The following is a 14,728-nucleotide window of genomic DNA, read 5'->3' as shown; positions in this document are numbered from 1 at the left end:
CGTCTCTGCTCTAATGAACACTCTCTCTTATCTATGACAAATTTGTGGAAACAATTCAAAGTCGGAGAATAAAATTCATCAGAAAGTGGGTAACATAATTGAAAGAATATGTGTTTTTTAAAATATACGATATATAGTTAAAAAAAAAAAAAGTTTTTTTATACCAATTCTCGTTTGGTTGTGTAAGTTTTGTTATTGCATTAAAAAAACAAACAAAAAAAACAAGAATGAACAAGGCCGACACACTACCAGGTTTTAAAGAAGGTCATAAATTCAAAGCTGTAATCCAGTATTTTGCTGAGCTCATGATTAAAACCAAATAAAAAAAAATCTGCTCACTTTGCTTGAATTTATAATGCATTTACTGCCAACCGTAAATGCAATATTGTGAAACAAATGTTTTATTTTATCTTACGTAGTATTATTACAGCAACTTTGGGAAACCTGCTTTTGAACCCCTAGTCTACCGTCTGTTATCACGATATCCAGAGTAAGGTGGTATAAATAATAGTCGATTTAAGCAATCATTGATATGCAATTCAACACTATAATAACTTAGTATTCATCAGGCAGCTACAGTGTATGCAAGGATAGACTTCTCAGGAATTTAAATACGGCAAAAATACTCCTCTGGCACACATGTGCACCATCCTGTACATTAGCATGCAGGTTCGCGCGCACGGTTATTTAGTATGAGCTCTTCAAGGTCAGACAAAGTTGAAATGCCCCTTTTATCATGAAAAACGCATACAGCGGGTCAATGCATCTTCAAGATGCAAGAAAGGTGTGCAGGGAAACTCTAAAATTGGCTTTTAATGTACAGAGTCTGAGGTCTAAATGTGGCTCATACCTCAGGAATGAAAGCAACTCTGCCTGTCTTGAAATCAATTGAAACCCTCTGAGCTCATTCTTGTGGCATGCTGGAATTATCAATAACAGAGGCGAGTTCAAACACAGAGAAACAACATGCGATATGTCAGAGAATGCAGTGCTTGTATATAGTTTTACCGAAGCGACACTGAGAATGTCCGAAGATATCCGTCAATCTAAGGTCATGACAATGGATAGTTTATTAAACTGGGAACTCGCTATCGCTTTAACACGTTTTGGTGAAATTCTGAATTTATGTGAAACACAAAAAAACAGATGAGAAACAAGTCAATAGGCTCCTGTAATTAAACGTTCAGCAAATTAAAAGTTTGCTGAAGAATCTTCAGCCTTGCACCGTTTGTCATGTGTCACATCCTCACCCTATTCAGGGTGATGAATGTTGAGAATGTCAGTGTTCACAAGAGCTGCTGTTTCAGCATCGGTATAATCACTAACACTGTGTAGACATTGGCATTTTTTAAAACAATAGAGAAAAAAAATAACAATTTAGTATTGATAATTGAATGAAGAGTTTGTTTCTATAACCAAGCATGTTTACACTACTGTTTTAATTAAGTGTATCAAAAGACGATGAAAGGATTTCAACCCATGGTTTGTTATAGTCAGTGTCCCCCACATGGTGCTTAAATAGTCTTTCCTTCCATTTATGGAGTTAGATTTGTTTCGCAATTATTCAACCCAAAAAAAAATATCACGTCAAACAAAAAAGTAGCATTCAATCAAAAATAAATAAATAAATAATCATGTCTGACAAAAACAGAGTTGTGATCAAAACTTTTGGATTTTCAAAAAAAAAAATTGTTTTAAACAAAATAATATTTTAATCAAATTGTTTTTTTGTTTTTTTTTAAACAAGAAAATTTTGCTTTAAATTTTTTTTTTTTGATTGAAATCACAAATTTTTGTTTGAAACTTTTATTTTTGCATATCAGAATTTTTTTGGTTGACGGCCTAAGTTTTTGGTTCACATTCTAAGTTTTTTTGATGCTCCTGTTTTTTGGTTGAACTCAATTTTATTTGCTTCGGCGAAGCTTACATGAACATTCTGGGCGGGGCTTAAGGACGAGCAGTGTAAGACGTGTTCCGATTGGTTAGCTCTGACTAAAGCGGATGACTCCAACTCCCTGAGATCTCAGAACTCTGTCCCGAACTGCAGGGCTTCGGTGACAGGACACAGAATGTGAATGGTAAGTAATCTTCACAAAATTACAGTTTAGCAGCTACTAAAGTGTCCACCCTGTTTCAAAGAAGAAATCTTACACAACTTATGACGTCAGTCACATATTTTGTCTGCCGCGATCCCCGGTAGCATACCCAATAAGCCCTGGAGTTATGTTGAGAAACTGCATGAAATTTTTCTCTCCCCTAAGAACATCTTCTAAAATTTATGAGTGCAACAGAGAAGCTTCACAGTTAACTACCACATGAAACACATCTGCATCAAACAATGATCATAACAGAACCATACCTTAGTCTTTGGCTAAGTAAGTAATTAATGCAAATCTACACTGTAAATGAATGTAAATAGGTGAAATTTGAACTCTTTACATGTGTGATGCACTTGTGGATTAAATTTTTTTTACACACAGCAGGAAACCACTTGGCACCTGTTTGTGGTCCAAGTAAACACAACTTCCTGACTCCAATTTCAACTTCAGCCACACTTCCTACAATCAGAAAGTTGCACAGCACCGTCTGTGCATTTCATATCTATATTTATTGTTCACCACTTGTCTTGTAAATCACTTGGCTCATCAGAATGTCTTAATCCTCTTTTCATAACTTAAATAATCTGTGGGATCAAACTAGCTTTCATGAACATTAGAATTTGTGACGGAGCGCATTGTTCACCTGCAGCCGCCTGGACCCAGTGAGTGGAAGCCAGCCAGACACGTGTCGCACTTCTCTCCTGTCACGCCAACTCGACACCGACACCTTCCTTCTCCATCACACTGCAAACTTAATGAGCCTGCAAGGGAAACAGACAGATCATACAGGAGCATAAAAGAAGGCAAAGCCTCGTAAACAAGAAACAGCGGAAGGCACTTTGAAAAGAAAAATCACCCCAATAAAGATTATTGAAAATCACATTAGACGAATCAATACGTCAATAATACCTTTTCACAATGGGGTTAACGGGATATCTTGTTATCGACTTTCCTTTGACAAACTTCAAACATAATCATAGAAGAGCAGGATGTAATCCATCCACTGCACAGATATTGTGCGACTTCAGCTAATGGACAAAAGAGACCAGCTGGGGCAGAAAGAGGAGAGTAAAGGGAGCCTGATGGAGTCTGTTATAACCTTTGATCAATATAATGGACTCCAACAGCTCGGTGCAATCACCTTACACTATTTGTATGCCGGATAAAGATGGTGGATATTCTCACTCATTTTCGTCTGTGACCAGATGATAGTGGCTGAACCAAAAGTTCCCCATGGCTTAATGAGCAGTGAAGCACTTCCCTGATGATGTCCAGTGACTCGGCTGGATCAAATCACACCTGCACATCTGATTGAAGTCATTCTTTTAATGATCAAGTCATTATAAATCTGATGAGATGTTCAAGGGATTAGATGAGCAATATTTCTTAAACTATAAGGATAAAGAACTTCCGCTGTCTAGTAAAGTTTGACAGCTGTAACATCTTTGGGATTAAGCAGGGAATGTGGTGTTATTAATATTTTAAAACTTCCAGCCATAACTCTTGTAAACAGTAATACCACTGTGCAATTTTATTTGCTGACTTCACTAAATCATTCGGTTCTGTAGATTATGAACTTTTATAAAGATGAGTGTATTCTACACAATTTAGTAAAATTACTCTGAATTGGTTCATAAAATACTCTCTGTAGAAAACAACGCTTTAGCACCCCTTAAAATAACTAACTCAGGTATTCTCCCCAAATAATCTATGTTACCCCCTAATATTATTCTCCAGTTTTAGAAAAGAGTTGGGACAGAAACTAACAGCACAATTAATTGTGTTGAATTTTACTCAACATGCTTTTAAATATTCAACAATTTGCAAGTCGTTTGTTTGGCATTCACCACTGTTTCCTTCTTTGAGCTGCCCCCATTTTTTTTTTTGGGAGGGGGGGGGCATTTCTAACAGTAGTCTTGGCTAAAACTACTTAGGATTATGTCTACACTGTCATACTGAGCAAGACTCCAAGGCAGAAAGAATCTTAAGGTCACGTTTCAGGCTACTAAAAACTGTGGTATTACTTATATTATAGCACTGAGTCCAGTAGCTAGTCTTTATTTTTCATGACTCACGAGGGCGGCAAAATTAGCAGGCAGCGATGGGTTGTAACTGAGATTTAAGGTGTCATATGTGCGGCTTACCATTGATATTGCAGTTGCAGGGCAGGCACGCCTCTTCCGGATCCTTCCTGTAGTGATTTTCCTTGCATCGTTCGCAGTGGGGACCATTAGTGTTGTCTCTGCAGCTCACACAGCGCCCCCCGCTGCCAGTGCTCCTGTACTGCTCCATGTCAAACACGCACTCGTCTGATCTCCCGCTGCAGTTGCACTCTGTGAGTGATGAAAAAAAGAAGAAAAAAAAACAGGAAAAGAGAGAAGGCACAAGGTCAAGTGAGGAGAATCAGGAAAAGCAGGGAAAGAGAGCAAAGGAAGAAAAGGAGGTTATAAAAGAAACCCATCAGAAATAGATGCAGGGGGAGAGGCACACAGACAGGGAATACAGTATGTGTGAGGGATTATGTGTTCTGGGATTGGATCATAATTTAGAGGCTCGTTGCTAATCTCATTTCACACGGGCCTAATGAGAAGCCAATCGGCTGTCAGGGGGCACTTAGATAACAGTAATTCATGTTTATACAAGAGCAAATTACTCAGCTGATAACGCACCATCAAAGCCCTCGTAGCCCTTGTATCAAATCCCTCCTTAGTTTACCAGTTACCCTGAGGGGGGACTTAGGTGAAATTGCCCATTTTATTATGAATCCGGCTCTCTGTTGTGCTCAAAATAACCATACGATAACTGTTTCCTTTTAATGAGATGTCTCAGCAGTATTCACCTTACATAATCGGTTTATATAAAACCTAGCATCGCAGCGCTGGGCTTAATGAAATTTATTTTAAGTAGCTGGAAATGTTGTTTAAAAATATTTAGACAATAAAAATAAGTTGAGTGTTCGAGGGTACACCGCACTTAAACAGTGCCATTACAAGTATCCCGGGCTTTAAATGTCTTACAGAGCGCCGGAAAATGTGTGATGCACTTGTGGATTAAATTTTTTTTACACACAGCAGGAAACCACTTGGCACCTGTTTGTGGTCCAAGTAAACAAAACTTCCTGACTCCAATTTCAACTTCAGCCACACTTCCTACAATCAGAAAGTTGCACAGCACCGTCTGTGCATTTCATATCTATATTTATTGTTCACCACTTGTCTTGTAAATCACTTGGCTCATCAGAATGTCTTAATCCTCTTTTCATAACTTAAATAATCTGTGGGATCAAACTAGCTTTCATGAACATTAGAATTTGTGACGGAGCGCATTGTTCACCTGCAGCCGCCTGGACCCAGTGAGTGGAAGCCAGCCAGACACGTGTCGCACTTCTCTCCTGTCACGCCAACTCGACACCGACACCTTCCTTCTCCATCACACTGCAAACTTAATGAGCCTGCAAGGGAAACAGACAGATCATACAGGAGCATAAAAGAAGGCAAAGCCTCGTAAACAAGAAACAGCGGAAGGCACTTTGAAAAGAAAAATCACCCCAATAAAGATTATTGAAAATCACATTAGACGAATCAATACGTCAATAATACCTTTTCACAATGGGGTTAACGGGATATCTTGTTATCGACTTTCCTTTGACAAACTTCAAACATAATCATAGAAGAGCAGGATGTAATCCATCCACTGCACAGATATTGTGCGACTTCAGCTAATGGACAAAAGAGACCAGCTGGGGCAGAAAGAGGAGAGTAAAGGGAGCCTGATGGAGTCTGTTATAACCTTTGATCAATATAATGGACTCCAACAGCTCGGTGCAATCACCTTACACTATTTGTATGCCGGATAAAGATGGTGGATATTCTCACTCATTTTCGTCTGTGACCAGATGATAGTGGCTGAACCAAAAGTTCCCCATGGCTTAATGAGCAGTGAAGCACTTCCCTGATGATGTCCAGTGACTCGGCTGGATCAAATCACACCTGCACATCTGATTGAAGTCATTCTTTTAATGATCAAGTCATTATAAATCTGATGAGATGTTCAAGGGATTAGATGAGCAATATTTCTTAAACTATAAGGATAAAGAACTTCCGCTGTCTAGTAAAGTTTGACAGCTGTAAAATCTATGGGATTAAGCAGGGAATGTGGTGTTATTAATATTTTAAAACTTCCAGCCATAACTCTTGTAAACAGTAATAGTACTGTGCAATTTTATTTGCTGACTTCACTAAATCATTCGGTTCTGCAGATTATGAACTTTTATAAAGATGAGTGTATTCTACACAATTTAGTAAAATTACTCTGAATTGGTTCATAAAATACTCTCTGTAGAAAACAACGCTTTAGCAGCCCTTAAAATAACTAACTCAGGTATTCTCCCCAAATAATCTATGTTAGCCCCTAATATTATTCTCCAGTTTTAGAAAAGAGTTGGGACAGAAACTAACAGCACAATTAATTGTGTTGAATTTTACTCAACATGCTTTTAAATATTCAACAATTTGCAAGTCGTTTGTTTGGCATTCACCACTGTGTTTCCTTCTTTGAGCTGCCCCCATTTTTTTTTTGGGAGGGGGGGGGGGCATTTCTAACAGTAGTCTTGGCTAAAACTACTTAGGATTATGTCTACACTTTCATACTGAGCAAGACTCCAAGGCAGAAAGAATCTTAAGGTCACGTTTCAGGCTACTAAAAACTGTGGTATTACTTATATTATTGCACTGAGTCCAGTAGCTAGTCTTTATTTTTCATGACTCACGAGGGCGGCAAAATTAGCAGGCAGCGATGGGTTGTAACTGAGATTTAAGGTGTCATATGTGCGGCTTACCATTGATATTGCAGTTGCAGGGCAGGCACGCCTCTTCCGGATCCTTCCTGTAGTGATTTTCCTTGCATCGTTCGCAGTGGGGACCATTAGTGTTGTCTCTGCAGCTCACACAGCGCCCCCCGCTGCCAGTGCTCCTGTATGCTCCATGTCAAACACGCACTCGTCTGATCTCCCGCTGCAGTTGCACTCTGTGGTGATGAAAAAGAAGAAAAAAAACAGGAAAAGAGGAAGGCACAGGTCAATGAGGAGACAGGAAAAGCAGGGAAAGAGAGCAAAGGAAGAAAGGAGGTTATAAAGAACCCATCAGAATAGATGCAGGGGGAGGCACACAGACAGGGAATACAGTATGTGTGAGGGATTATGTGTTCTGGGATTGGATCATAATTTAGAGGCTCGTTGCTAATCTCATTTCACACGGGCCTAATGAGAAGCCAATCGGCTGTCAGGGGGCACTTAGATAACAGTAATTCATGTTTATACAAGAGCAAATTACTCAGCTGATAACGCACCATCAAAGCCCTCGTAGCCCTTGTATCAAATCCCTCCTTAGTTTACCAGTTACCCTGAGGGGGGACTTAGGTGAAATTGCCCATTTTATTATGAATCCGGCTCTCTGTTGTGCTCAAAATAACCATACGATAACTGTTTCCTTTTAATGAGATGTCTCAGCAGTATTCACCTTACATAATCGGTTTATATAAAACCTAGCATCGCAGCGCTGGGCTTAATGAAATTTATTTTAAGTAGCTGGAAATGTTGTTTAAAAATATTTAGACAATAAAAATAAGTTGAGTGTTCGAGGGTACACCGCACTTAAACAGTGCCATTACAAGTATCCCGGGCTTTAAATGTCTTACAGAGCGCCGGAAACTTAGGGGGCGTTTACACGACAACGATCCAACAAAAACGGCACTTTTGTTCCGTTTTTGTTGACACGATAACGTTCTGATTACGATCTGTGTTTACACAGTAACGGTGCACATCGAAAACGTGTAATGCTCTTGCTGCGCCTAGTTGGAGCTAGGTTCTTTGAAACTTTGAAAGTGCGCATGTGTTTAAAAAAAAGTTGTACTTGAAGGCATGTGGATTTCCGTGAGAGAACACGCATTGTGTGCGTCTGATTAGGGCGCATGCAGTTGGAAAAAGTGGGATAACTTTGCCGAAAAACCTTGTTTGAGCTTTCACGGTGTCTGTAGCGGCCCGGACTGGAAGCTGTTTATTGTTTTTACCTTGGAATGGCCAACAGTCTGTTATTCCTATATCAATTTGATAAAATAGGAGTTCCCGCATGTCCCATATCCGTGTCCTCTGTTACCTTTTTCAGCAGTTAAAACAGTTTTATCCGTCGCTAACAAGTCGTAACCTGTTTTTCCGAGCCGCCTTCAAACGCAACATGAACGCTGAGACGCTTGCGCTGGGTTTACACCTGTGAGGCAGCGAAGGAGACCTGCTGCTGCTGCGCAGGTGTGTGTGTGTGTGTGTGTTAGAATCATGGCAGCAAACCAGCAAAACGTAAATAACTTGGCACAGTTTTTCCCCCGAACTAACCGACTGAGTTGAGTAAAGCTGTTGGATGCAGGTGATGTTAGCTAAAAGATGACTGGCTAATATCAATACAGCACGTTAAGCTTGTTAACAAGTAGCCTGTAGGCTGCTGGTGTTGTTGTCTATGTTCAGCTACGTACTCATTTTGCCCCCCAAAATAAGTCGGTGCCCCTCCTGTTAAACTCGTCTGGAGCCGGGGTGGTCCTGGTCCGTAGTTCTCTAGATAAGAGCGCTGAACAAGCAGCCGTGTATTTTGCCACCTGGGCGGTGCGGAGCGGTGAAGAGGCGCTGAGGGAACCGAATCTGATGGGGAAACAGTAACACCAGCATTGTGAGTAGTTTCTTCTTCTTCTGTGGATTGTAGGAAGCAGCTATGTTTTGCGTCATACTATGCATGAGCTGGTCTGGAACCCGTTTTCAATCTGTGCCGTTGTTGGAGAAAACATTCGGTGGTTTCGTGTAAACGCACACTACAAACGCAACAAAACTCTTCCGTTTTCCCCCGAAATCGTTGTCGTGTAAACGGGGCCTTAGAGAGTGATGGCACAACTGAAAACCAGAGACCAGCATGCCTACCACTTCAACCTACCACCTAGTTTGAGAAGAAAATGTGAAGGAACTAAATGTTTTACCTCATTTGGTTATTAGCGTCACCAAAAAAAAGAGCAAAACATAATTGTTTTGTCATCAAAGCCCTTCAAGACCAAGACCAGATATATAATTGAACAAGGTTTAGAGCTTCACATTGCGACAGAATAACAACCTTCAAAAACCTTTTTTATGTATATATTTTTTTATATGTTGGAATAGATAGCCAACATAATAGCCAAGAACTGACTTGGCTATTACATCACACTTGTCAGATTTTAATGTGTATTCTACGTATCATTTTGTTCACACTTTACAATTACCTTCTCTTTGTTGTTCTGTTGCATTAAATATTTAGGAAGTACATTTGGATTTTTGCTGATCTGATTTTTGTTGTTTAAAATTAGAGTTTAATTCAGTACATACACCTTGACAGATGCAGTCTAGGGCATAATTCTATTACTTTGACCTGTCAGATTTAAACATAAATGTATTTTCTGCCAAATAAATTTGTTTTTGATTGGAAATGGCAGTGGCATCTCTCTAAAGACAGTACAATACTGAACAAAGGGCAACATATTTGAAAAGAGCTTCTCTGCTTAATTTACATTTTACGCTGCGGTTCACTGAAGCTCTTTGCCGTATCACACTTGTTTAAAATAATGTCTGCGCTCTGCAGATGGTGATAAATCAGGTCTATTATGTCTGCTCACGGTGCACGAAAAGGACAACTACCGCAGCCCGAGAGTGTTTTGGATCAAAACCAGCAAACGACAGCAGACTGGCTAACCATACAGACTCATGCCCATAACGCAGAGTTGAAATGGTTGCCTTTCTAATGCAATATGTGCTCTCATCTCACAGCATTTAAGTTTGAAAAAGTAACTTAAGTTCAATCCAGTCTAAAAACGTAGAGTCCTTCTCTTCACTCTCAGTTCTGAAAAGAAAATAATAGGAAAAAATCCGCATTGTAAAATTTACTGAATGACACAATATACAGCGGCGATACTCAGCTCCTTATTTTTATCCGAGGGATTACCAACGGATTTATACAGCGGAGGAGTTTTCGACCGCGGAGTCCTTCAGAGGACAAACACGAGGAGAGGACTTATGAGGCTAGTTGGCTGCTGTCACCGAGAGAATGAAGCTACCCTGGAGTAAACTCGCCAGTGTCACCGCAGATGGATCACCATATTTAACTTGAAAAAATGTCAGGAGTCTGACATAACGTGAAAGAGGAAATCCCTGAACAGGATGGTGTTTTCATCAAGAATCTCTGAGTGTGTATTGCAGCTTAATCATGTCATTAATCCAGTTGTAAAACTTGCCAACTTTCATACGAGCGAGGGGACTCCGGCACTGCTAAATTTGTTTTGTTTCTGTAGGAAACCAATGTGAATCATAAGGACATTATCACTGTTGTTAAAATAAGTCTGTTTTTGTTTTTCTCATAAATTAAATAAAAATACACGTATAAAAAGAAATGACAAGTCACTTGTGCTGATGTCCTGTCCCCTGTCACAAGATCCTGAAACAGCATCACTTGAGATGCTCCTGGAACTGATCGATCTTCAATCTGACTCCATTTTTAAAGAAGTTCAGCTCACATAAACTGAGTGACTTTTACGCTTTGCTTAACGAAGTCACTTTTCGGTGTTGTTTGGCTCGACCTACGTGTGTGAGCAGACGTGCAGCGTCATAAACGTCAACAAAGCCCATGAAAAATCCAAGTTAACGAACCAACACTTCGGATCTATCCTGAGAACTGCCACAAGAAAACACAACTTCAGCCTTCGACGAACTGGCAAAAAACAACATTGTTCCTACTGTGTTATGAAAAAATAACTTTTGGCAAATAATTTGTACTATAGGCCTTGCAGGTTCATGCATTAGTAACTACTATAAACCTTTGACATGTCATTCATGTAATAGTTCACACAAACACATTTGCTCCAGGCTCTAATGTCAAATTTTAGAACCCACTGTGATCCGCAAGTTAAAAGGTTTCCCACCCCTGTTCTATTTTGATATGCAACTACAGAACAAAACTTTAAGCTGTAAATCTTCCAAGATTTAAATTGTATAATTACGGCACAAACTGTTTTTATGAAAAGTATAGGGGTAGATAAACTGTGTCCATACAAATTATTATCATCCACATGAAAATGAAATACAATTAGGCTAAAATGATGATGGTACACAATAAGATTAAGGATTACATTGAAGACTAACAATACAGTAAAGCTCCTAAAAGTAAATATTAAAGGGAGAGATTCACTACATCTTTTCCCTCACTTTTTCATTTTAAGTAGCATCAATTCAAAAGGTGGAGAAATGAAGAAATAAGCATCTTTCTTTAAAAAAAAACAACGACTTCCAGCAGATGGAATAGCCCAAATCCCTTTGGATACCCTGAGCTAAAAGTATATTTTCAAACACTGAATGCATTTTCCTGACAATTATTGATTCCCCTTGCCATCACGTTTAGAGTCCCACTGGTTATGGCGCAGCCAAATCTGACAAACACTGTCCTCCTCCAACGCAGAAAGTTGCTGCATGAGTCAGGCTCTGATTGGCACTGGTGGGCCGCCAGTGCACAAATTCAGCTGTCTCCACTTGTCACCTCCCATCCACTCTATCTTTATCATTCCAGCCAGTGGTGCTGCTGCCGCTGCAGGTCAGGCAGGCTGACAGCCAGGCGGTGGCACTGTCAACAGCAGCCTGAGCCACTGTCGCATTTCTGCTAGTGTAGACTGGAGAACGCGGCATTTAGTGACATTTTTAGAAATTTAAAGACGTCTGCTAAAGAAAGGCTTGTGTGAGCTTATCATACTCTGAGGTTATTAAATAATAGCAGCATGCTAGTTACTATGTTATCTGTGCTAATTTAGGTTTGGCCAAAATGTGCTCTACTTGTAGGCCGAGATCATTTGAAAATGTTACTCATTTATAAACAAAATGGACAGAATAAATATTATTGCGTAGTGAGAAAGTTCTAAGTAGTATTTCTTAATGTCTAGTTTTTGTTTATGTGGTGCCATCTAATTTTGCTTTGTTACCATCAATATGCTGAAAGTGGTATTTAACAAACTGCTTAAATAGTTTTCAATCAGACTGCACCATGCTGTGCAGTTTTTGGTGCTAATATTTTGTGCATTAGCCATCTATGGTATACAGCTCTGGAAAGAAAGTCAGAGACCACTTAAAATGATCAGTTTCTCTGATTTTAATGTTTATACGTATATGTTTGAGTAAAATGAACATCGTTCTTTTATTCTATGAACTACTAATAACAAGTTGCTGAAATTCCAAGCAAAAACTTAATATTTGCAGAAAATGAGAAAGGGTCAAAATAACTAAAAAGATGCTCTCAGACCTCAAATAATGTAAAGAAAACAAGTTCATGTTCATTTAGAAACAACAATACTAATATTTCAACTCAGGAAGAGTTCAGAAATCACTATTTGGTAGAATAACCAGGAGGTTTTCAGTGGGGTTCAGTGCAGTGGGCTCTTCTTCTTCTTTTTTTTTCCCCAGAGCTGTAGCTACTACAGAACAAAGGCTTTGTAAACCCACGTTTTGTATAAAATCCGTTAAATCAAATGTAAAGTGACAGTGAAACTTATGCACATGCTATTAGGTGAGAGCAGCATGAACCTAAAATGTTTCTTCTTTCCATAATTCTGCTTCTTTAAAAAAAAAAAACATTGTGCTAACTCCTAAAAGTCTTAATGGCTCGACACCACACAGCTTCCCTCTTAAAATCTGGCAAGGACTCTCAGTTCCACAGCTGAGTTGTTTTTTGACACCTCCAGACTAAAATCAACAGGTGATGGCGTCTTTTCAGAGGTGAATGACCTAGCTTTGAAAATCAGTCACTTAGACAGCTGATCAATTTAAATCACTGCTAAAAAAACACATTTGTTTTCAATTACTTTCAGGTAGTGAGGCAGAACACCAGGATAGTTTGATTGAATATAGTTTTGTATGAGTTTTTTTTTTACCACAAAATTCACTTTGGTGAATTGTAGTTGTTTTTATATTTGCCATATAAGTAAAGAGCAAAGGGACATACAGCTACTCTGTAGATTTAACCTGGCCAGGAACTGCAGACTTACTGAGTCACTAATGACTCACAGGAAGAGAAGTGCTATAATGAGTCTTTGTAATTTGGGAAAACCTCCTATAAGAGAGATGAATGTATTCTTAATAAGTCAATAATCTTTTTTATTAGTCCACTGGATGATGTGTAATTAAGTTGACAGCTGTGACCTATAAAAGTATCCTTAACCATGCAAGAGGGGAAAAATCTGTTAAGGAAAGCTGTTCATAAAGCTGAAGATAACATATGGCACTAAGAGTGTTCCTGCTGTTCCTAAAGGATAAATAAAACATTTGTTTTAGACTAATTTTTTGTATTATGCTCTTCTTTTTCATACTCATTTGCGGGATTTTCACAGTTCAAGTGATCTGGCCTTCGTTTTTGCTACTTTTTTCGCTTGCTGAGTTTACGCTGCCTAAATTGCTATCTGTATCATGTTTCATTTTAGCGTTCATGTTGCCACACCAAGTTACTATTGAGAAAACAGTCAATTAAAAATGCAAACTTTGCATTAAACTATCATAATTTACAAAATCGTGCAAAGTTGGCACTTTTAATGGACTTTTAATGCAACTTTTAGAGCAACTTTGCATTAAAAGTGTCATTATTTACCGAATGACACTTCATGACAACTTTCATGACAGATGTTAAGTCATGTTTATGACAGTGTCATGTCAGTCTTATGAATACTCCTTCAAATAAAGTGTTACCTCAAATTCGTTGTAATAAAGTGGAGTTACGGAGTCATTGCTTTCCTAATTTGATTCTAATCTCCCTTCACTGCTCAATCTGGACTTTCTCCCATTGAAGTGAATTTCTCTGGAAAAATCTCAACCAGACCAAACAGAAGGAAAAATTATGAATGATGATGGAGATTTTTCTCTTGTTCCTTAAATGATTATTTATTATTTTTTTAATTGCGTGGTGCAGCATTTGAGCTGAGCACCTTTCTTTTTTTTTTGGTGGAGAATTTAGATGGATGTGCTTCACAGTGCATCTCCACAAACACCATCAAAACATTACATGGGTGATATATTTTAGGGGAACTTACGGCAGGATTCAGGAGACTTGAAAAATCAATACTGAGTTCCTCTAAAGGCACATGGTGGCACTTTGTGTTGGCTTTACTCCTAATCTCCTTCCTGTCTGTGGGATGAAGATGGTTACAAGCTGTACACAGAGTTGAAACAAACCACTACATGCCATTTCCCCAACATTCTTAGCCCAAAGACCCCCCACGGAGTTTTCTTTAACTCGCTCGGCCATCTTGACCACATTTACAACTCTGCACACCCACAGCTCTTCAGCATGCTGTTCTTTCCTCAATATGAGCCTGCAGACCACATGTTACACACACACACACACACACATTTGAAGGCGCATTCAGTTTATGCTTCAACATTTTTGTTTTTTTCCCACGATGAAGCCGCCACCTCCTCCAACAGTACAATTCTGGCTAAAACATCAGAGTTGAAACTTAGAGAAATGAACTCAGGAAAACTTTAAGCTGTAACAGCATTGGCATAAATTCAGCATTTCTCAATACCACAACCAAAG

The 14,728-nt window shown here is 39.0% G+C and overlaps 1 protein-coding gene across 1 annotated transcript in view; it reads right to left on the bottom strand.

The window, feature by feature from the left end:
• lamc3 (laminin, gamma 3) overlaps positions 1-14,728 on the bottom strand; it is a 147,251-nt gene that overhangs the window by 75,818 nt on the left and 56,705 nt on the right. Inside the window, exons 5-6 of the mRNA XM_008423622.3 lie at positions 4,244-4,432; positions 2,743-2,860 (exon numbers count right to left, since the gene is read on the bottom strand). Coding sequence (XP_008421844.2) covers positions 2,743-2,860; positions 4,244-4,432 — 307 coding nt within the window. The remainder of the gene's footprint in view (positions 1-2,742; positions 2,861-4,243; positions 4,433-14,728) is intronic.

The sequence above is a fragment of the Poecilia reticulata genome, chromosome 12 (genome assembly GCF_904066995.2).
Source record: "Poecilia reticulata chromosome 12, P_reticulata-male-v2, whole genome shotgun sequence".
In the NCBI taxonomy this organism is placed as follows: domain Eukaryota; kingdom Metazoa; phylum Chordata; class Actinopteri; order Cyprinodontiformes; family Poeciliidae; genus Poecilia; species Poecilia reticulata.
The sequence above is the reverse complement of the archived record's forward strand: the minus strand, read 5'-3'. Positions and strand labels throughout refer to the sequence as shown.